We start from the raw sequence: 25,186 nt of genomic DNA, 5'->3' as shown, positions 1-25,186 counted from the left end.
GCAGCAGAGGAAAAATTAAATCCCCGAGCAACGCCAGCTCTGCTTGTTCTCATGGGAAGCGGAAAGGAGGGCCTCCTCTGTACCATCCAAAAGGGGGTTCAGATAAATCACCATTACGCGCGTTGCACTCAAGACACTATCAGGAGCTATGAAGACAACTTCTATGATCTGGATAGATCTCTTTTACTGTGCACAGTCCAATTGCCGCTATGAACTCGAATATTTTATTCCAGCTGTAACTGTTCGCATGCTGAGGAGGAACGTATCATTGGCGTTCCACCGCGAGCTTGAGAGAGCAAAATATTTAATAGTATGAAGTGAGACAGTCACTAGTTCGGCTTTTCTTCACCAGTTCAGTTGACTGCTTTGCAACTATTCATAGCTATTATTGAAGTTCTTATTATGAGTCATCTGATCACACTGTAGGCAAAGCATAATCATATACTATGAAAAAGTGATGTGTATTTTGTTCTGAATTTCTGACATGTATTTCAAAATTATTTGACTTTCATTTGTACATTGTTGATAACTATTACTGATAGAGATAGTCCTCTTGCTTCAAATTAAACAGTCACTAACTTTGATACACACTCTTAGAAGAATGACCTTTCTATGTAATATGACAGCTTTAGTGGATGTTTTTCAGTCAAAACTGAAGAACTGTTTGTTCTCCTCTACTAATGCTTGAAAGTGGCTCGGAGCTTTCCTTGCTCCTCAGTGACACAAATATGGTATAGACCTCACAGAAGAGCAAGAGTCCTCATTAAGTTTTAGCTCTAATTTTATAAATGTTCTAAAAGAAATAAGTATAAACAATATTTGCCTTTTGTATCATAACTGAAACCATACTGCTAAACAATCATATCCTGTTCAGCCCATAATGACATCAGAAATATATGTTTATCATCTGCTCCGGACAACTTAGCATGATTTTGGCCCAGGGCAAAGTGGAACTCAAATCATTTGCAGTTGTCCAAACCAAGATAACCACACATTTCTGAGGTAATTGATACCTAAAAGGAACATTGCCTTTAGATCACAGTTCATGATTTAAGTACACTAATTCCTTAAAGAACATTGTTAGAATTTTTAAAGTGTCTATTGGATTTCCTCCAATACTTAGCATGGATTAAATATAATCTACTGCACAAGGAAAACGTGATACACTAGATTACCCCCATCCACTAATAACTCTTCCTTTAGGATTGGATCACATTTCCTACTATCGTTGACTCCCTTCTACCTATCTCAAAGTGACAACAAAATCCAAAACAAAGCAAAGCCAAAAATATCTTAAACATTTGGAGTAGCACGTCTCAAGTAATATTGCTTGTTTTGTCTTTTAAAAGCTATTAAGAAAGAAAATACATAGTACTGACTTTATGCCTGTATACAATTTATGACGATCTTATTCTAAAATAAGTAGATCTTGATTTTTTTTAACATGGGAACAGGTCAAGAGTTCACAAAGTGTAATGCAAGTAGAGCAATATGGAAAAGAATTAGACCCAATACTTTTAAACATACATATCTTACAGTTCATGAATTAGAGTCTAGTGAGAAAAAAAAATGCAATAAGATGAAAGATAACTATGTGATTTTGGGGGGCACGTTCCTTGACAGATAAACAGAAAGTTAGATATGCCCTTCTCTGGGACAGTGAACTTCACACTTCTGGCAACTTGTGTAGTTGTTTTAGACTAAAAAAAAAATTATACTGGAATGACAAAAGGAAGAGTAAAGAATAGCAGAAAGTCAAGTACATAGGTGATCCATTCAGAACAGCGCTCATATTTATTTTTGTCCACAAAAGCTCAAGGGGTATGTTTGCATTTATGCAAAACACAAATTTTACATAAATGAATAAATAAGTCTAAAAGAAAAGAAAAGCAACCACCCATTTCCAAAACACGAACAGTGGCTGGCAATGACTCCTCTAGGACACTGCTTCTCAGCTAGGGAGGAATGGGACTCATTCCTAATCAAATTCTTAATGAGGAAGGATTCCTGATTAGATATTGAACAATTTTAATGGTGAGAAGGAAGGGGACACAAGGTGGGGAAATGTCTCAATTCTGAAAAGGGTCTCCAGAAAGAAGAAAAACTGAGACTTATATCCAGGGCAGGACGAAAGTCTGATTATTCCTTACTTAGAATTTTCCATGAAATCCTGAAAGTGAAATGAGGACCAAATAAGCAAATACTGAACAGACGAATGTTACTGAACGCAAGAGACACCTCATCATACCAAAGCACCCACCTTCTAGAGCTGAAAGGGTTTAAAAAGAGAGGACACAGGGATAATAAGGTCTATAGGGCAGACTGGCTACGACACAGTGCCATGTACCGATAAAGCTAAGCCTCAGTGAGCTAATGCTGGTATCGAAACCACACTGGTTCCACAGACTTTCATGCCAGCCTGCCAGCTTCTGATCCCAAGTTTGCTTTTTAGGAATGATATGGTACTGCATTCTATTATGTAGACATACCTTTCGTGTATACATAGATCAGAAAATAGGACTCAAAAACAGGAGGGAGAGAAGAACGTATATTGAAGCATGCAGGCACAGAGTATTTTTCATTTTATCTGTATCTGTGTCATATGAAAAGAGCCATCAGTTGTCATCTAGGTAGGATTTTCTAACGAGGAATAACAAAAAAGAAAAAAAAAAGTTTGTGAAAAATGTGCGTTAAATGTTTTTAAATTGAAACTGCTTTCTACAGGAAGGAAATACAAATACATGACAGACAGAAAGATCTATAACTACCCTTTCATAATCTTCCTTCTCAGCATGCCTGCTTAGATATCAGGAAACATTTGAAGGAATAGGAAAAATATGAAAATAAGATTCCTTTAGACCATCTGGGCAAAACAAAAAAAAAATATATAATAATGATCTAATACGTAGCAAGAAAAAAGCATCGGGACAGCATGATGTATGAAGTCTCATATACATTTCTCTGCTGGAGCTGGGTATCAACAAAAGAAAGGAATTACCTCCATCCGCTCTTGTTTAACATCATCAATCTCATCGTCTTCAAACATGGCTAGGAGCTCTCCAGTCTGGTCAATGGAGTTGAGAAAGTCTTGAGCAAGTTTCTGCCGTTTGTTGGTGTTGTTACTGTTGAATTTGTCTACGCAAGAGCAAACAAAGAACAACAAACTGAAGTTATTTGGCTATCCCACGTATGAACCAACTGTGAAGAGGAGTGTTGCCTTGAAGGGGAGACGCTCTGCAGGAAAGGCCTGTTCTTGCTGTCCTCCTCGGGCAAGTTGTGACACATGTCTGAGGTGAAGCCACCGCCGGGCTGCAGCAGCAATCTAGTCTAAAGACACTGACCTCCAGCCACCCACCAGAGGCTGCAGCAGGTTATACATCAGCACTGTGACAAGCGGCTTGGGACACCCTCAGTGGGAAGCCTAACAGTAACGAGAATGTCCTGTTATAACTGTGTCTAGTGCCCATATATTCTTATTTCTCACCAAAGGATCCATAGGGGATAGAGCTGCAGAAAAAAACACTCTTCTTTGTTTATAAAAAAACTCATTCAGTGTAATATAATACATGGAGGAAACACACTCTCCCAAAAGCATGAGCAACATCCGAACATCCTAATTACCTGCAACCTAAAGCCAACCATACACAAACCTTAAGATGCAACTCCACTGCTCTTACTACAGGTGATGGGCCATCCCTCAGCCAAAGCCTAGAGAACCCTGGTGAGATGCTCTCTGTTGTTCTAAGGGGAAAAATAGCTATAAAGACACTCAAGTCACAAAAAAAAGTAATGGCTTAATTTGCTAAAGCCAAAACATGATCTTCAATTAGCAGATGAACTCTGCTTAGGAAGCATTTCATGAGCACGTAAATGACTTATGAAAAGCATTTATTTGTTTTAAGTAGTGACATGGACTTAAGCGTTAAGGAAACAAAGTAGTCAGGTATTCTGCCAGACTGCTTGCATGAAACGATACACTTTCATGTTTTGTGAAAATAAAATGATGCAGGCAAATTAAATCTCTAATGAGCTGACAAAAACTTATTCACAAATTGAGTAAGTTAAAGCAAGAAGTACACTGTTTAGGTAACATTAATATGGACAGTCAGAGGACCCAAACATACAGAATTCATTGTAAGGGAAAAAAATTGTTTTAAAGCTCCGAGAAAGGAAATAAGCTAAAAATACAAAAAGTGACGCATGGAGATTGCAATGAACTGCAATAAAAATATGGTAAGATTTATATTTGTTATGATAAGTTTTAACTTTTTGTAAATGAGATTATAATTCGTTTATTGGTATAAATCACCCAAACTTTGCTGCAATTGTATGCATTTATACTAGTAAATGATATGACAGAGATAAATACTTTTTTGTAATTCAAAGAGCTTTGGGGTTTAAATGCATTTGTTACAAAATCTGTAACTTGCTTATGGAATGGGGAAACAAAAGTGTTTCCTGTTCTTTAAACTGCAGATTCAAAGTCTGAAGTGTTGAACAACACAGCAAACAAGCCCAGGTCACATATTAGTATTAAATAACTTTAGATTATGTGTTGTTGGTTTTTTTTTGTAAAAGATGTCAAAACTCTTTGATAATAATTTAAGAAATGTCCACTCAAATGAACCTCCCCCTTGCACACAGTAGCTGCCACACTTAAATTAAACAAGCTGAAATCAATTAGGCTTTTAATCAGCACTCATTTCTTAGTTCAACAAACTTCTGACATTAAACAGTCTCACTTATCATTTGGAAGGTAGAAGGAAATACTTTATTTTGAAGTAATTCAAATCGAAAAGCAGAGATTTAAAACAGAACTACCATGAAGTTAATATTTTGGTGTCTACAACTATCTAGATAAGATATTAATAATTTCCACTGAGCTGTTCAGTGCATTTAAAAAATATCAAACCTCCCCCAATTATACTTTTTTTGTTTTTACCTTCAATGAGGTCATCTTCTTCTATGCCTTTGACAATTTTAGATTTGTAGTCTCGAAAAAACATGTACTTAAGTAGCCTTCTAAGCTTCTTCTAAGAGAAAAAATACATTGATATTAATTAATATTATATATATAGCTATTATTTATTTAGACTAACTTTATAACACACAAGCATACAAATGTCTAACACATTATTCAGTAAATATATATTTTTACAAGGTTCAGAAGAACTTATTCCACTGAACTTCCATACATGGATAGTTCATCGAGGTCAGCAGCAATTCCACATTAAAAAATATTTATTTGGGCTCCTTGTTACTTTGGTTGCCAACCATGAGACTGTAATGGGTCTGACTTTCAGAAAGCAGAACATCAGAAATTCAGGCTTCCTTTGGGCACTCCAAAACCGTAACTTACTTTGCAAATTCAAACCTATAAATGCCAACTTCCATGATCTTTGACACCCATATTAACCACTGTTTTCAATATAGCCTTACTGATCACATCAGAAAAAGTCACTGCAACTGTTTTTCATGTTTTAGGGTTGTTTCATTTTGGTAGGTTTTCATCATTTGCTTTCACCTATCAAATGGCAAGGGGAAAAGAAAAAAAAAAGGGGGGGGGACAAAGGGAAAAGAAAGATAAAGGGAAAATAAATATTGTTGATAAAAATGGTCGACAAGTATTTTTGAATAATTTCAAAATTTGAAGAAATTGGCCTTTGGGTTCTCCTGGAAAATTCTGGTTTTATTTATTGACCTGCTCTACCTATTATCCAGAGAAAGCAAGACCATCTCTATATATGGAGATTTTAGTGAGATAAAGTACAGGAAGACTATTACAAAAGAAAAGCAAGATAGGATTTATTAACAGCTTAAATGAGGAAAATCTAATAGTCACACTGTCAAGCGTCACACCTGCATCTGCAGCCTGCATAAGCAGGAGACGTCAGAATGACTGATTTTTACATATAGGAAAAGCTTCTAAGGGATAAGGATCCATATCTACACGATTATTAAGAAATTGCTTTCAGTTCTAAGGCACATCACCCATCTTAAAGCTAGTGAAAAAAATGAACTGGTAATTGAAGTTATTGGAGAAAATGAGAATTAATTACAATGCCATGCAATTATTGTACTGGGCACAATATAATGCAATTGCAATGCAGCCATACTTTTTAGCAAAGCTAAATTTATGGATTATAGATTTCTTTGCTACAAGCTAAGCAAGCACATTCAACGATGATAAGCAGCTTATTATGTAAAATACGACATTTCTGTCTTATTACTATACCTTATCTTTGCGCATTAAGAACAGGAGATCTTCAGCAGAGATGACTCGAGCTCCCCTCAGCTGAGAAACTTCAGCCGCTTGCTGCAACTAAAATAAATGCATAAATTAGGATGGTTGCTTCTGTGTTAAAAATTGTATTCACTAGGTTTTTAAATAAGTTCAGATAACATTCTGCATGCTAGCATATGGCAAAATACACCACCTTAAAAACACAAGCTGGGACTCTCAAAGGTGTCACTTGCTCTGCTCCTGTTAGCCAAAAAGCGAGCAACAATTTCACAAAAAGCTTGAAATGCTTTCGACAAATCTCAAGCAAAAGCTTTTTTGTTTATATTTAAAATGGTCATTTCTAGCCCGCTCTTTTTCCTCCTTGCCCTGTGTTAGCCTTGGAAATGAACTTAGAATTCTCTCAGGCAACGTAAAAATGTCAAATTCTTTCCATACCATTTTATCTGCAACTGTGGACGGCGAGCTGATCCCTCTCCAAATTTTTTAGAATAACAAATATTAATTTTAAAGAGCTTACCTAAGTATTTTTGGAAAGAAATTCCACCTTACTTGACTTATCGTTACTACAAACCATGCCCACATGAAGACTTTGTTAGGCACATTGGTATTTCATTTGAAAGAAAAGGAATTAATCGGAAACACCGACTCTATTAATAAAGCAATTGGAAAAACACCAACTGAGCAGACCAGGCCACTTGGATACGAAGGAGAGAAAGAGAGGACTGAGGGATGCTGCTGGGGCCATTGGAGGTGGCCAAGGGAGCGTGAAGCGGAGAGCTGTCCTCCCCTCGCTCATGACAGCCCAAACGGCAGGGCCTCTAGAGGCCCAAGGCGCCTCCAATTCTGTTGTAAAGAGCAAAAATCTCTTTTTGAGGGACCGAGCACATCAGCTCCCTTTAGGGCTGGTGACTTGAAGGAAATCAGGTTGGTCGCACACGACCAGGCAGCACAAGACCAGAAAGCAACCTCGCCCAAGGAGATGCTCAGCAAGCCCCGGGGCTAGCAAGGACCAACCCAACGCTCAAGAGAAGTCTACACTTTGACCACGTCATGGTGACTTTTGCGATGTCGCGGTGTAGAGTCGGTGGGTTGAAAAGGATGCTTCCCAGCATGGAACGCTCCTTTTCCTCTAGAGTCAAAACCACTGTCCAAGAGGCAAGATTTCATCACAACTTGCTCTTATCCTTGTCGCCCTCTGATGGACGCACTGCATGGGAGCCCAGCATAAAAGTTCTCAAAAAGGGAGATGTCTTAAAAAAAAACAACTTGCTATTAAAACTCCTACACACCTGTAACACGATCAATGAGCAGAAATTTAATTTACTTCCAAATATCTCCATATTCTTCTTTCAGAAAGGCATTAATGCACCTGAAAATAATTTAAAGAAATCCTATCCCTCCTGCTCGCACTAGCAACGGTTTCACTCAGTATCACTGGCTGAATAAGTATATTATTAATCTGAGCTCCCATGCTGCTATGACTTGAAATAGGCCTATTCAGAAGTTAAAAAGATCAACAAAAACAGTAGCTGTTTCTAATATCCAAACGGGGGGGTGGGGGGGAAGATTTTCGTGTTGGCAAGTGTTCAGTGGGCAAAAGATTCAGTCCATAAATCATAATACTGGACTGCATTAATTTTTTTTTTCCACCCTAATCACACGCATACAAAACCTTAACTGTATCTGGTATCCACAACACAAAACACACGGCACCGAGAGCTTCGGGTTTTCTCCTGCAAACGCTCCATCGGCCCTGACAGTCATCGAGGCCGGAGAGTTTTTGGGAATTCAGAAGTCACCGTAATATAATCCGACTTGAGCAGACTTGAAGAAAGCACCAACGTGAAAAATGATCGTCGTGTTTTTTTGGCGCGAGGCAAAGTGTTTCTTATTGCGATTCGTTTGAGGACACACAAGGTACTTATATTTTGAACGTAAAATATAAAGAGCTGGATAAAAATAATTTTACCGGGAACAAGCTAATATGCAGCTCTGGTGTAAATCCATTGCAGCTAATGGATTTGCGCCAAGGCCGACTCTGGCCCAAGGAAGTTTATAAGTGCTACAAAAACTGACCTTACCATGGTGATAACACAACACAGCTTTTCCAAATACCATATAAAACAGCAGCAGAAGTATCCAGCAGGAACGTACGCTCTAGCTCTCTGACATCTATAGGACCATATCTATTAGACGCACTAATTTTCTTACCATGAAATTCGGGTGTTTTAATTTCCGTGTGCAGCTGAAAGACGGTATTTTCCCAAATGATAAACACTTGACAGTGTCACGTAAAGAAAAGACTGTGTGCAAGCTACTCGCAGGACTTGCCCGATGAAGTAAGGGAGATGAAGGGTAGTAGGCCAAATTCATGTCCCAGTTTGCATCTAAGTAAATCCAGAATAACAGCGTTTACTTTAGCGGAGTTATTCTGGGATAAAAACAAGATCAAATCCTGGAAAAAATATTCTTAGTTGCTACCAAAACAATGAAAACTTTATTCGCATTTTGCCTTGAATTTTGCATCTATTTTATTTTAAGTAATGAACCCACAGTATTTAATTTCTTTGGCTTAAAGAGAGCAAAATAGGAAAATAATTACTTCCCGTACAGGTATAAAATATGGATTATTTATCCAAACAGACCATAATGAGTTCTGCATTGGTACACACATATTTACCTGGGAAACCAGGCTATGCTCAGGTAAATATGTATCCAAGCAATTAAAAAAAAATTACATCCCACACAGCCTAGGCTGGGGGGGGGGGGGGAGATGTATTTATAGTTCTAACGCACACATAATTGACTCATTCAAACCACAACATGAGCGCTCCGCTATAATTAGTATTATAGCCAACTGTCTTATTGGACTGTCCCAGAGCTACCGTTAATATGCAATATGCCCCGATTCCTTAATTTCGTGGATTTTTAGCTCCTGGGCAGCGGGTCTACTGCCAGGGACTGCAGCTAATACCTGCGATTTTAAGGGCTATGATGACTTTTCACACCTGAGGCTACAACAGCACTTCTGGAAAGGCAAAAGTGGAGATACAGCAAGCATTTCCCACAATTTCTGTTCAAGTCTTAGCCATACTACTTACCAGGCATCGAATCTGGGGCGGCAGTAGTGCCAATGTGCTCAGGGCCTTTTTTTCCAAATTTTGAAATGATTCAAGTTATTTAGCTCACGCCAGAAGGTATTTTATTTTGGATTATCTCAAAGAACAGTAAGCGATCAAAGTTACTTAGCTTCTTTAAGAAAAAACAGCCTAAATTTCCTAATATCAGAAAACAATACTTGAGACCTCAGAGTCTGAATATATTTTTTTATTACAGCTAAATTATGAACCCCTAAAAGTGAAGTTTTAATAACGGAAGTGTTGAAATGACTTTAACTATAGGAGCACAAATAGCTCTGTTAATAATTAGGAGTTTATGAAAAATAAGTGTATTTTACAATTTTTCACATTACAAAGAAGGTAGTATATACAGTAACTATATTTTAAAGTCTAAGAAGAAATGGCTGGGGAATAATATTTTAAAATGTAATCACTGGTTTAACGACTTTATGAAGTTAACTTTCTTGGCAGGATGAACTGAAGTATGTTAACAGTCACCTTACGGCTATTTTCTTTTTGCAACTTCTGCAAATTATAGATTTGTTGAAAGGAGTATTCATTCTGCAATGACAGCAGCACAGTTACTTCAATGGTACTGTCTCCTTTCTTTTTCCATAATTATTTTTTCTTCCACTACCTCCAAAGTCAACAATCACTGATACTTCTTCTACAAAAATGTCTCGATGGACAAACAGTCAAAAAGCTGGAAAACAAACATGCTTCGTTGTGACATAATCACTCCAGTTAGTTAAACTGTATAGCGGAGAGAAATGGTAATGTTTGCATGCCTTCAAGCTGCTGAGAGCCAAGAATAATGCTTCAAGAGCTACGATTTTGTTTTTATTATAGAGGAAAATTAGATCATGGTTCACCTGGCTGAGGCTTTTTTTGGGGGGGGGCGGGAGGCAGGAAGGTTGTTTTGTTATTAAATATGCATTAAAATTTCCCAATTTCTCATCTTTTCTATTTCAAACGTACGCATCCATAAAAACACGCCAACATAATATGCTGAATTGAGAGGCAGCGCCACAAATCTACTCTGAGCAGAATGCCCCAATACATTTCTGAAGGCAATTAAACGTGAGAGGTAAGCATAGCTTTTCATTTGAGTCCTTCCATACAACATCCCACCCACCCCTAAAGCTGACACCCGAGGTTCTAGTTCTAATGCACACGGGAAAATGCAAAATTTGCTTCTGCGAGTCAGCCTTACGCCATGCCTTACCCAGCTAGACCAGTGCGTGAGAATAATTACATTATGGAGTCCATCAGGGCATGCTGATAGGTGATGACTTAGGACCACCACATGCGGGCGAAACAGCATGACTGAAGCTCCGCAAGCTGTCTAAAACATGAAACTAAAGATTAAAAGACAACAAATTTTGCTGTTATTAGGTATCTGTTTTCAAATCTAAATATACTTTATTGAAGAGCATTTAGTACATCATCGGGAGGTCGTGTGTGACCCAGAGAAGACAAACCTCAGCATCCCATTTGGAGGCTTTAGTAGAGCAGTTTTTGTGTGACATCCATTGAATTTCAGTACATACAGATCATGAGAGCAAGAAAACATCAGCTCATATGCGATGGCCATTCAGGCCTTGGAGTTCACCGAGAACCTGCTTTCAACTATGTCCCTTGCTCTGTTTGTTTCTTCAAAAAAATCTACTCTTTAATATCTGAAGACAGATCAACCACTTCATGCTGCCTCCTAGCAGGTGGCAATGGCTGTGGGCTCCCGCAGTTCAGTCAGTCCTAAGAGCCGTGATTTGGATACAGAGACTCTGCAGCAAGTTACTAATATCGGCAGAAGAATCCTCTCCAGCAATAAACGGATTTTGTTTTTTCCCTTCGAATAAAGAGCACGTCTACAGGTCCAATACGCAGCGGTGGCGTTGGCATCAGAGGTGATAAGCAGTCAGTGTAAATTAGAAAGAAATCAGACTGCTCTGACAAACAGTGAAGAAAACAGCCCTTTCCTTGGCTGCTTTCAAACTGGAATTGTGTGAAAAGATGAAGAAAAGGTAAGGTATTTCATTATTACACCCTTTTGTTTCAAATGCAACAGAAGGCGGCGCACATATACGTGATGTGAAAACAGCAGGAGCAGAGCACCCTGAGACATGTTTCAGCTGATGTTCTTCGCGTTTCAAGCAAGACCCTTCTGAACATATATATTCAAAAAAAGAGATTGGAAAAACGTTCACAGCCTTAGGAAACTACACGGAGTCAGTCTGTGCAATGGAGCGGGTGTGCAGGAGCTCCTGGAGCTCACTGCGGGTTTAGAGTGAATTGGAAGGGGAAGGCTTTCATAAAAAAGACTGATGCGATAAAACTGAAAATTACCAATTTTCAATTAAAGCATACACCATTTCCATTCAAAACGACGCACAAATGCAACAGAATAGGCTAGACTGTACTTGACCGTCCCAGGTGCCTGAAGCCTGCACCTTGCACTGAACCTGGGAATACGCATCTCGGTCTAGTAGGTTCCCAGGCTGTAACGATGCATGGGGTTATTCTGCCACAGCGGCAGAAACTTCGTAGACCCTCAAGTTTATCAAGCTCCCTCTGGACTGGAGCTCTGCCATTTGGCATGTCAGGCACCCCCCAATTTAGTATTTCCATCTAGGTTGTTGATGAAGAGGTTGAAATATATGGGGCTCAGCATCACCTCCCATTGTGCCTCCACTCATTCCCAGTGTCTAAGAGGCTTAAGCATTGCTCCACGGGAGAAGAGGGGGAAAAAGTTACATTAAAATCTTTTCTCAAGTGCAGAAAAATGCCGTTTTCACAGCCGATTCCCCATGTTTGGTCAGTTCCTTGGATACAGCGTACTAACTCCTGCGGTTCGGTAGGCAGGAGAACAGCAATCCCACCGCCAGATGCGATTATAGGGAAGCTGAAGCCTTGCGCTCCCTTTTTTTTCTTTTTGCTTTTTAGAAGATATTAATCACAGCTGAGCCCCACATTTGTCGGCACTCAGAACCATTTTTATTTTAACTATAAACAGGCAAAATTATTAGAAAAATGGTAATGTATTTTTAAAGCCTAGCTGCCTAGGCTCTCCTCCTGATTGTGAAGATTTTCCTCTATTAGAGACTGTATGATTTTTTAAATTATACTGAGTAGATTAAATAATGGAAATAAATTTCCAAATAAATGGTGAAATCAATACTGCTATGTTGCAGAAGTTGAGCTTTAAATCAAAGCCCGATTTTTTTTAAAATGTATTTTTTACAAATAATTTAAGCTTAGCGTCTCAAATTAGATCTTGCCATTATACTTTCTATCATATAGAGGAAAGAATTTAATGTAGGTATGAACAATAACTACATTTCAACTTAAGCTTCAGGCATGACTTTTTCCCTGTTTTTCCTTCTTTCAATTCAAATTCCAAAACCAACACTTTGGGCTAACATTTTATACCCATAATTCTTCTGCTGCCCGCAAAACAAAAGAGAGCCTATTGCACACTTGACGTTTCGATACTTACCAAACCAAGTGAAACGATCCCAACAACAGTAAAACGCTAAAGCTTTTAAATGCAGAAAAATATGCAGACTGAGTTCAGTTTCGATATGGTCAAACTATTCGGGGGCTACACAGACCTTGCAAATTCAAGATTTCGGGTAGAGCTGAGGGTTGCCACTGCTGATGCTCTCTCCACTGCTAATGATGATAACGACAGGCAAGAAAACAGACAAACTTAGAAACATCTACTTTATTTTTTATTAGTACAGGGGAGCAAAAAAAAGTTTGCAAAATATCGAAATGGGAGCGACACAGCGGTGCTCTCCAGAATGGGCTGAAGAGCTGTGAAAAAAGTTTGGTGAAGTAAGAACTTTGCATCTTTCAAGGATTCATAAATCAGTGAAAACCTGAAAAATTCTCATGGCCAAAAGCACTCCAAACTCCGAAAAAAAGTCTTGGTATTTCTCAAGAAGATGACTGTGGAGGCTGAGGATATTCACAGCACTGACACCTTCTGCATGCTGTGGTAAACACTGCGATCCGAGTGAAAATCAGTGGCAGCACATTTCCCTGTATCTAAACTAAATAAGTGCTGTGCTTTGGAGGAAATTATATTAAAATGTACTGCATTTGGAGTCAAACTTTCATAATTAATTGTTTTATTTTTTACAGCAGTATCACTATAGCTAGTCCAAGTTGGGCATCTCAGCTATATGCATCATTTCTATGTAGGGGATCTTCCCTTTTGGTACTATACCATTAATTTGAAAAAATAAGAATGCGAAACCTTTTCAGCAATAAATGCTTTCACCGTTCCTTTAGGAAAACAAACAAAAAAATCCCACAGTTAAAATTTACCCTTCTACAGAACCAAAAAGATTACTTATTTTCTAACAGCCTGTTAACTCAGATTTATTTCCTCTGTACCACTTATTTCTACTTCTTTTCTTTCGCCACTGTTCCTATGGCATGCAAGCCAGCAGAGGTTTACATTATACCACAGCTTCCTGCCCTTTGGTTTCAAATCCCAGCACAAACCACCATTCAGGATTATTGTTACGCAGCTGCTAATTCCGCACGTAGGAAAAAGCCTGTTCTCCGTTGATGGAGACACCCTCCGATACAAACGGGCTTCTTTCGCCCATTGCTGCAGAAAGAAACATTTGTTTAAATCAGGCGCCCTTGCCCTGCTCACACGGGAAAATAGGCATAGCCTGATACGAGTTTCACCAAGACACTAAATAAATATTCTTCCGTTCCCTGTGATGGCAAATTGGAATGGGCTTTTGGTTGTCACAGAGATAAAGTGATTTTAGAGCAGGCTTGAGCCTCGTGAAAGAAGGGCAGAGCAGGTCCTACTAAGAAGAGTGAGGCAACCATCTGTGTGCTGAAGGGAGACACGACTTCGGTCTTCTGGCTGAACTGATACCAAAGTCATAAAAAAAATCTCTTCAAACACCTCAAAATGAAGGCCAAAACCATACTTAAAGAAAAATAAAATCCTATAGATGACATAAGCAAGACATTGTTTTGAAAATTCAGATTAGCTGACAGAAGGGGGGGGGAATACGGATTCAGATTCAATCAAAAACACAAACTGGCTTCAAAATGGATTGTGGTAGAAAGCTCAAAAATTACTCCCAGCCCTGAAGAGACATGCCGTTCGATTCGTCCCTCCTAATCCTGTGCTGCTGGTGGAAGACCTTGTACGTTAAAAGCCTTCTCCGGAAAGGATTCACATTGTTCTTTCTGCTTATTTGCTCTCTCATTTGCCCAAAAGCGTGTTTCCACCAAGTGGGACCTTCTGAGTTTGAGTGACGACTCCAACTAAACGTTATGGGACGGCTCAGATTAAACAGTGAGACACATAGCACATGTAAGTGCCCACTGGTTTAAATGGTTTTGGATGGTAGACAAACCATACTGGTGTCTGGGCTTAAGACTGGCAAATGTACATCTTGCACTTGTGAGCCTTGCAGAGCAACAGGCTGCCAGCTGGATGAAAAACCCACTGCACACAAATTATCAATAAAATGAGAAAGCAGTATTAGAAGAAAAGATGGGAAAACCATTTCGTTTTAATGCTTTCTTCAACCACAACGTATGTTTGGAGCCTGCATTACGACCCTAAGGAAAGTCTCAATCTGCTCCGTAATCTTTAATTCTGGGGAAGTCATTTGTCAATGGGTACAAGGTATAATCAGAATATGTAATAAAATACAAATGAGAAATAGGAAGTTTCATGGCATTTTTCTCTTATATCAGGAAATCTCTCTCCAGGTCATTTCAAAACAGCTTCAAAATACTAAATGTAGAGCAGCTTTCTTCCAAGATTCTTCTAATCCAAGATAAAATTTGGCAAGAATTGGGAAGAGAACTAGAGGGAAATTTACAAAATCAATCATCCCTGTTCCAGGTAGGTCCATTTTCATGAAAAAATAAGAAGAGAGAAAGTCCCACTTTTTGTATGTACATGCCTATGTATTGGTTTGCTGTCTTTTCTTTCTAAATTATATGAATTGTAACTCTAAGAGCTTCAGAAAATACAAGGTAAATTGTATAGATGATAGCATGAACATTACAGATTTTCTCTTGGGAAGATGAAAGAACGAACCAAGTGCAAGCTGTTGCGCAGAGCAAGAAAAGAAAGAAACACGAAGCAGCATAAATGTAAAATCTGAACAACAGATATTTGTGCCTGAAAAATGGCACTGATTTCCGAACTCTTATTTAATGTTCATTCTTTAATTAACATTTGTTTCCCAAGGACATAAGTTTGAGAAGGCTGTTTCACATTACTTTAGCACCAAGAGAAAGAATCACTTTCAAGCCATGAAAAGGCTGGGGGAAAAAAAATAAACATGCCTTCTGAATATAATTTCCTCTTTATTGCTACTGCACAGTTATGAAATGAAATCTATTATTTAATTACATTGGATCAAGCAACAGGAAGAGAAGGGAGTGTTTGAGTCACAACATCTCTGTAAGAATAAATTACTACGCTTCCTCTTGGTTAAAGACAGTTTTAATGCACGGACCGAAACTGTCCAAATGGTTAAAATCAAACTACTGGGAGGTATGAAGACCTTCTGGTTAACAAAAAAAAACCCTATAAAATGCACTCTGCCATTCTTAACAGAAATATTGGTAACAATAGGAAAAAAAACTTTGCAACGTTTCTGCCAGCACATATTTTCAATAGCTTGAAAACTAATTTATTTATTTAGATTTTCCCCAGAATTTGAAGATAGTTTAAAAACTACACAACAGCTTCTGGGCTTGCTTTGTTTTCTTTCTTTCATGCTTTGCATTGAAGATTTTTAGATAATCTATTATGAAAACTCCAAAATTTATCTGCTCTTACAACCAAAATTTTATTAGCCATAAGGGATTTCCCTTAGCTATGCTTGAGTATGTTTACTAGATCTTTCAAATTGAATGCAACTGTTGGGAAAGCTAAAGTATTTTATTTCTTAAGTATGTTCTTGGCATAAAAAGATAGGAGAGATTTACAGTTTAATGAAAAGATAAACTGAACTCTAAAATGTCGGATTAGATAATCTGGCAAATGGTATAGACTCCACAACTGAGGTATGAATGAGCAAATGCTGTGATCCTGTATATAACTTAAATTTGCATTGACTTCTGTGGAGCTGCTCTGAAATAACCTTACATGGAAATACTTTCTTTCTCAAAACTAGAATACACTAGGTTATGATTGCATTTCATAGATAATTAGATACTTAAAGAACAATGAAAAATATCTTTAAAGTTGTTTAAGGAAAGCCTTTCCTAAGCCTGAGGGCAGTATGGGAGAAAGCATTTCTTTAAAAAAATCTATCCAGGAGGCAAAGCAGACTGACTTCATAGGTCCATCAGAGACTGGAGATGACCTCTCAACACTGAAGGACAGATGACATGAAGGGTGAGGATAAATCATGAAGTTTTCTGATGAAGGATGCAAAGAGGTTTTGATATGGATAAAGTAAACAAGATAGAAAAACGCTGTTTGCAGAAATTCTCTACATCAAAGATTTTCAAGGTGTCATCTGAGGACTGCATTTGGTTCATGGTCTACACGGTTTACTTCTAAACTTTTAAAGTGGTCTGTGAAAGATGACTTAAAGAACAAAGCCTTTCAGCCACGTGATGCCTCCCAGGACTGAGCAGAACCGCACAATTTTTTTATTTTTAAAGAAGTCTGAGCTTCAATAGAAAATTGTAGGAGGCTACTTATCCCTAAGGAATAAAAGTCACTGTATCTAGACTTAACCTCCCGAACACAGGAAAACTGAATGCAAGAAAACATGCCAAGAATCTTGTCATACATGCCATTATTTCTTATTCTTCTCTTGAAACCCAAGTTATCGGCTACAGTCAGATGTCAAGTGGCTTTGGGGACATTTGGTCTGATTCAGTGAAAAGTTTTATACGTAACCTAGCAATGCCAGCATCACATTTAAAACTTGCGCAGTTTCAAAATGGCTATGAACCAGAAAGGTTTTGGCAAACAAGTCCAGCGTCAATCCAACAAACTATCAACTGAATGAGCAGGAAGCTTGATCAAATCAAGGGAATATGAGATTCATGTCCACAGACAGAAGCACTGTCTTCTGCAAAAGTCTCTGGAAACGGGCAAAAGGTCCAAGCCTTGGACATACATCCACTAGGGGAAGATAGATAATGTCCCCTGCTCCAAGGAGATCTCTGCTGTGGGAATTCAGCTCTACAATCCCATAATTAAATGCAGCTCCAATGAAATTGCCTATGTGTTAAGTTACTAATACTGGCATCTGAGCGCCATGATTTTGACCGTGGTAAGGACTGAACCCCATCAGAATCACCCGGGTTCAGATCGCTCAGCTCCTACACCTAAGAAAGACCACAGATTTCCTCCTGAGGAAACCTTGACATTGCCGCATGAGTGTGCAGCTTCGAGGGACTGCAAAAGGATACATGTTTGGTGCAGGGCACTCTAATTATTAGAGGCATCCTCTACAGCATTATGCAAATTGCAAGTTGGAAATGGGGAAAATTGTCTAACGTTTCTCTATTGGTAAGGTGCAATTGATGAAATTCTAACAGAAAATCAAAAAAGCATCAAAACACGTATGGAAAAGTATTGTTAGAAAACAATGAATAATGAAGTGCATCCATTTCTATCATGTATTTATAAGAAAGTGAACCAAAATATCAGTCCCAAATTGATCACCATGTTTAGCGAGCAAGACTGAAAATAAGCGTGAGCAAAATGAATATAGATACTAGAAAGGTAAAAAGAAATCTCTGTTCTCAAAATAACTGAGTGCATTTCTACCCACTGTGAGAATGTATATGTCAACTCCGTAAAAGCGAGGTAAGAGGATGCTGAAGAAATTGTGAAGCAAAGTATTTTAGCTATGCTGATAGGAAAGATTGTATCTTGGAGATACATGCAGAAAGAATCTGCAAGGATCTGAAAAAGCATGATGTTGAGCACAGTTTCATCAAAATCCTGGGGAAAATTCAGGGGCAATAGGGACACTTTTCTAAAAGACAGGCAAGAGTGATCCAAAAACTACCGTAGAGGATGAAGAAAAGATGCAAGGGTGGGCAAGATTTAAGAAGGAACATATTTAATTATTGAAGGGATTTAACAGGGCAAGAAACTAGCGGATGGGATTACTAACAATAATAAATAAATCATTCTCCGTTAACACAGGGCATTCCCTTTTCGGGTTGCTAAGATTGATTTCCTTATAGTGAAAAAGCTAGGTTACCTAAGCGAATTTTACATTTTGCTCATAAGACAGGGACATCTGTTCTACAGCCGCTGTACGAATGGGTGAAATGAGGCAGAGAACTGCTCCCCACACATGGGCAAAGGCAGGATCAGGAGTGAGCATCCTCCGTTTGCCTCCCTCATCACCAACTAGCAACAGTCCTCCACTACTTACAAAGTCTTCTTTAATGCAATGGGAAACGTGCAAAACAATGCAGAACTATAAACAAAACTCTTCTGAGATTTTGGTATCTAAGCCGGTGCGTGCTCCTAAACAAAAACTATAAATAAGTCTTGGTGCCCAAAGCTGCGAAATGGAGAGGTGATTTAGCAGACGTGGAACCATAAAAACTGCATCCAATATATTTCTCTTCTAATTTAGAGTAAGTGGACCAGTCTTATATCACATATAAACATAATTCTCAGTGACATTTTAACCAAAAAACAAATAAACATTTAAACTAAAAATCTGCAAACCTCCATAAAGCTTTACAAATAATATCAGTCATTTTAATATAAAGCTGAGAGACACTAGCATAAACAATGTCAACACAGTCACTAGTTTTCAGTCTAGAATCTGGACCTGGAGTTAAATGTAAATCTTCACATTCACAAGAAATCACTTTTCAGTGAATCAGTGGCATCCGGAGAAGGAACAGGATCTGCACATACAGTAAAGCCATACTGTTAGAGGTCAAGCATGGTAGGAATAAAGAATTGCCAAAAGTAAAGCTTAATTAACTTCATATTAATTAAATTAATTAAAACTCATGGCAAAGGAGTCTTCAGACTTAAAACAGAACGAAGAAAGAGAAAGTAAAAACTCTGCAGAACAGAATAAAGATGAAAAATCTAAAATGGCTCCAGAAAGGGACTTTCTCCAAGCATTCAAAAGAACTGTGATGTTGACCACGGGAGCACATGTAAGGCTACCTAAGGCTAGAGGGATATGGAAACAAATTCTTTGCACTGAACGGAAGTAAAACTCAAAGATTTTAATGCACTCCAGTCATCACCACTGGCTATCTCTTTATTCTGAATGAATTGTAAAAGAAACTGAAAGTCTGCTGGCATTAATATTCAAATAAATCAGCTAAGTTTTGGGAAGCTAAAGTGGTCAAAGAGGTATAGGCTGCTGTCTACAATTACTCAAAGGGCAGCTAGAAAGATGACAGAGCCAAATTCTTCTTGGTAGTGTCAGATGATAAAGCGAGGGACAACAACCATAAAGTGCAATTTGGAAGGTTCAAGTAGGATGTTAGCAAAACATCTTCCACTGGGAGGATAATGCACCGCTGCAGCAGGTAACCAAAAGAGGCTCTGAAAAATTCATCCTTAAGAGGTTTCAAAGACTGAGCTGGACCACTGCTGACCAGACCTAATATTGGTGTCAGTCCCTCTTCAAGTGGGAGGTTGAACTAGACATCTCCAGAGGTCCCTTCTAACCAACAGTTCTGCAAATCTATGAGCCATCATATTGCATATGTTCATTAATGATGCTGACTCAAAAAAATGGCAGTAGCCTAAAGAAATTTGTATGAATTTAGGAAACAGAGTTCAGACAGGGGATTTAGAAGAATTAGATATCCTTGAAGATTGGTCTAATAAAATGAGATTTCGTACATGAGTACAAAATAAAGGTTTTAGAGATTTGTTAGAATTATCACAGAATCACAGAATAGTTGAGGTTGGAAAGCACCTCTGGAGATTGTCTAGTCCAAACCCCTGCTTGAAGCTGGGTCAACTAAAGCAGATTGCTCAGGGCCTTGTCCAGTCAGATGTTCAGTATCTTCAAGGATGGAAACTCCACAATTTCTCTGGGCAACCTGTTCCTGTGTTGACCCCTCTCATAGTAATGGTTTTTTTGATTATGGTTATTCCCCCTTTAAGTTTAGAATTCATCAGTTAAAAATTACTGAAGAAAAAAAAATCTTTACTAGTCATTCACAGCATTGCTATTTGTCCTCATCATAATGAAGCCACAAAAGAGGTAAATACAATCATCAAGATAAGAAAATAAAACGTTGTTAAAGGCATTGACAAAACCTCATCTTCAAGAACCCTAACTGGGATGGATGCAGAGAAGTATTACTAGAATGGTAATGCCTGCATGTTCACTCAGCACCTCAAATCCTTCCCATGTTCGCTGTGCCCAGAGTTCAGTTCTGCGTTCAGGATATAGTAGCACGTTTGTAATCCACTTGCATGACTTTCCATACGTCTCTGGGTGTTTGTGTGTGAACGAGCCCACTGTAGCGAATAATCTGGGTTATTATGACTGCCCCCAGTCCTGAGTTTTGCTGCCCTAGCTAGCATCTTCATCCTTAATCGCTGCATCTGTCTTCGTGGAATCCAGAAATTCTAATAAACTGTGTTGGTGCATTTACCCTCAGAATAGCTAAGATCTAATACTGACATATCCCTATCTGCTACAACCTTCATCGGCTCGGAAAGCCAGCTGCAATCAGCTCCCCAGCGTCTACAGTCGCAAGGAAAAGCCTACAACAGCACGCTAACAAGGAACAGAAGGAACAAGGGCTGCTCCTTCGCACCAGCAGCCCCACTGTACGCTGAACAAGAGGCAGGACGAGATGGAATTTGCTCACTCCTTCAGCAAGGACAAATAAATGCATGACAATAACGGGTCCATTCGCAGCAAGCAATCTCAGTCGATGAATGGCAGTTGTGTGTAAAACGAGTTGAGCAAGGCTACTGGGGCTGGGGTTTCTTTTGATACGACTTGAATGAAAATCAGCATTCTATGACGGTGTAAGTATTCCCAGAGTAGATTCCTTAATTATTCGCAGCCTTGGTTCATTCAGATAAATAGGCTGCGCTAATATATGTTTGAGCTTCATTTAGAAAAAAGCAGTTATTCACCACAGATGTGAGCATCTCTGCTTTGTGCACTTAGCCACATACTGCAGCTAATAATAAAACGCAGAGTGGCTGAGCTCATACCTCACAGTTAAGTTTATAATTTCATTTAGTTAAGATTTTCCTTCTTAAAACCCTGTAAGCTAAATCCTAAAGGCCTAACACAAGTCTTGACATAATAACTCCAGAATCAAGGCCTTTTCACGGACTTGGGTAAACAACGATTTATCGTCCAGAGGTACTTTTGTTGATATACCTAACACTGCAGGCTTTTCTGGATGCTCTTTAAATATATTTCCTTTTATATCTTACAGATGTGATAAACTGTAATATATCAGCCAATGAATGAACGAGGACATTTATCTCACAAGAAGGCAGCAACGCAGTCTTTCTGCTTTTTTTTTAAACATTCACCCAATAGACACTTGCAGGGAAATCAGTGGCCAGGCTGGTGAGACTGAGGCTGAGCTTCACCACCTCCAGGATAAATTTCAGCTCCTAAATAAACAGAAACACCACTACGCAGTGCTTAAGCAAGACTGCCCTTTTCTCATATTCTCAGAGCACTTCACGAAGAAACTCAATAACATTATTTCCATCTTTCATATTCAAAACCTGAGGCACAAAAATAAAACTTCATACATCCAAGGTCACTTTACATTTTACTGATGCTGGGCCATCCTTTCACTACCTGATCCCCCCCCCGAAGACACTGAGTTGCACCTACCAGAGAATACTTATACCTTTAATCTGCTATTTGCCTATATTTCAGATTCTCCCCGCCAATGATCTTCAATTGAATCAGCAGGATGGCAATCTCTGCAAATAATTCTTCAAAGCACTCTGTGGAAATGTCCACCTTTTGTTGGCCTACCGATCAATTCAGTGGTATTTAATGTACTTTCAGTTGACGAGCTCTGAATATTTTGTTAAGTGACATCCCATGTCAGGAACTAGATATCGAAAGGTAATTCGATATGCTGGTTTCTCAAATATCTCACAACAGAGAAAAATATGCACTTCAGCACTTCTCATTTCTCTCGCCTGCTGTCAGCTTTAGAATCACAAACAGAATTCAGATTTCCTGGGCTTTTCGGTGAAAGGCACCATCCATTAGGCCATGCTATATGATACTTAAGATGTATATCAGGGTGTCAGTGACTCTGTGCCTGTTCACTTGAAGACTATATGCAGCAAAAAAAAAGCTAGGCTATCTTCAAAGCAAGACTGAATGATTTTTTGAAGGAGGAAGTTTAGCCCGACACAAGGTAAGGTTGAGCGCTGTAGCAATAAGGTGAAATTATCTGACGTACACTATACAAAAGATCAAATATAGGATGAAATAGTCCCAACAGTTCTAAAATTTGTAGCTTGATTTCAGAGGATATGTATCCTTACAGGATCAATGTACTCTTGCTAATAGTCTCTTCTAATTACCACAGTGTTTTTTTTAATTAAGTGGAAATACTGTTGTATTCTACCAACTACAGACTAGAGCAGCGAATCAGCTTATATTAGTAATATTATCTTAGAAGCACAGTGACAAATTCTTCATCTAAATATTAGTGAGCAGCTTCTACTCATGAGCTATCCATTCAGTGCATACAGTGGCATTTCTGGCTTCTGTACAGCGGTGCATACATGAATTGAGACCCAGCAAAATTAAATAGGTGTTCATTCTCAAAATTTCCTTTCACTCTTACTTCCAGTGGGTAAATGCCAAGTACTAAAGTAAGTCTATAAATATTACTCACATTTTCAGGTTTTATAGTTATGTCAGAAAGAGTTACGCCCGCAACCCGGCAATGCACTTCAGCTCACTCTTACCTAGTAGACAGTGAATCCCCTTGGTCTCAGCAGAGCTGAACACTGAAATGATTTCCTGTCCTGGTTTTCCATTTCATACTTACTTTCTGCATAATTATCATGTGCAGCTGTTATTTTTGACGGACAGATAGATTTTGCCCTACTGCAAGTTCACTTTTCATAGCATCCGTGCAGCCGATGATGGGTTTGAACAGCTATTTTATAATTATACGCCAAAATTGCAATTGAAGTGTGCCATTCTCTTCATCCATCTAGATATGTGACACAATTTACCCTTCTGCTGAGGAAACCAGTCTAAATAGGGTTTACCTCAATGAGAGAATAGGCAAACAAAGCCCTCCCTTTTCTGGTTTTATGTATCCGCCTTCCTTTCCTCACCCCCCTTCCAAACTTCTGCGCCAGCAGCTGCTTCAATAACGAGCAAGATCATGGGCCAACTGCACAGCGCGCTTCCCCTTCACTTCTGGGACCACAGCTCCAAGCTGATCTAAAGCCCTACATTAAATCAGCATCTGATCTGGAGCTGCCGTCCACTGCGTGAAAAAGCCCTGTACCTAATTCACTGCAATTTGACATTGGTGGCAGCCCGTGCTCGGGAAAGGACAAGCACAGTCTTAATCATCTCCCAAGCCGAAGCCAGGGTGGAGGTCATTGATGAGGAAGTGTGGGAAATTTCTTGTTTTAGCCAGCTGCATTTGGATCTCACCTTTGCATACATCGAGCGCTTCGGGTTTCCAGTACAGCTATGCATTCAGTTTCCACAAAAGATACTAATTCTCAAAAGAACATCTTCATTTTACAGTATTCTCAACATTTTCTACAACTATTTCCACTGTATATCCTGTCCAATGGCACAAATGCGGGCTAGCAAAACATGATCTCTATTGAAAAAACACTCCCTCCTCCTGCTCTTTGACTGCATTCATACGACAATTTAATTTGAAGGTTCTTTCTTGAGGATCACTACAAATATATCTTTCATGTTTGTATTTTTTATCTTTCAAACCATACTGCTAAATTTTTAAAAGCAACTGTCATCATAAACCCAGGTCTCACTTATATTCACTTTTCTGTAATTATCTTTGGTTTTGTCACATTCGAGGCCCAATTCCAGTTAACAAAAATATTTTTTTATGTGAGAAAAACTCACCTGGTCATTTTCAAATTAGCCAAGATGAAAAGAATTTTCTTACTTCAAAAGGCTTATGAAGTTTTTACACAGTCAATCAATAGGATTTTTGAAAAACGTAAATCTTCAATGAAGAATCATTATAGAAGCTATTCAATGCTAAATCAAGTAAGTTAGAAATCAGAAAACTAAGTAATTAATACAATTTTAGGTTTTTTCCCTGTTTTACCATTTTCTTTAAGGGGCTAGAAAATAAGTGCATAATAAATGCATAATGCTGCTGTGGTTACAGCAGCAAGTATTATTTTGATCATCATACTGATATTCTCCTTGAACTACAGAAAATCCCGTTAGTCAAAGCCCACCTTAAAAACATAAAAAGGAATGATTCCTATGATGCAGAATAGGGAATTAGATCAGAGTTTTGGCAATATAGACATAAAAAATAGCTACCAAAATAGCTTGTTGAAAAAGCAGCATGATTTAGGTATGGCCCGAAACTAAGATACAGAAAAAAGCCAAGCAGAAGGGCCCAGGTCACAGGGAACGTCATAGCGTTAATCAATTTTCACAGAGTAAGGGAAGAAAGATAAGGAGCTTGGTTTCACTCTTCCCAAATTTCACTGGATAAAAAAGGACTTCTAGGGAAAAGTGCCAAAATGCAGGACATGCCACAGAAAGTTAGAAGATTCGGTTGGAAGGTACATTGAAGTATATATTGGAGAGAGAGGAAGATAAGAATATGGTGTCTCTAC

At 38.6% G+C, this 25,186-nt stretch overlaps 1 protein-coding gene across 4 annotated transcripts in view; it reads right to left on the bottom strand.

The window, feature by feature from the left end:
- The window catches only part of SUPT3H (SPT3 homolog, SAGA and STAGA complex component), a 284,434-nt gene that overhangs the window by 85,159 nt on the left and 174,089 nt on the right, over nt 1-25,186 (bottom strand). For all 4 annotated transcript variants that reach the window (XM_067294403.1, XM_067294404.1, XM_067294406.1 and 1 more), the window contains 3 exons: nt 6,236-6,322; nt 4,943-5,033; nt 2,999-3,135 (listed from right to left, as the gene is read on the bottom strand). In XM_067294403.1, coding sequence (XP_067150504.1) covers nt 2,999-3,135; nt 4,943-5,033; nt 6,236-6,322 — 315 coding nt within the window. The remainder of the gene's footprint in view (nt 1-2,998; nt 3,136-4,942; nt 5,034-6,235; nt 6,323-25,186) is intronic.

The sequence above is a fragment of the Apteryx mantelli genome, chromosome 3 (genome assembly GCF_036417845.1).
Source record: "Apteryx mantelli isolate bAptMan1 chromosome 3, bAptMan1.hap1, whole genome shotgun sequence".
Taxonomy (NCBI): Eukaryota; Metazoa; Chordata; class Aves; order Apterygiformes; family Apterygidae; genus Apteryx; species Apteryx mantelli.
This window is presented reverse-complemented; position numbering and strand designations above follow the sequence as displayed.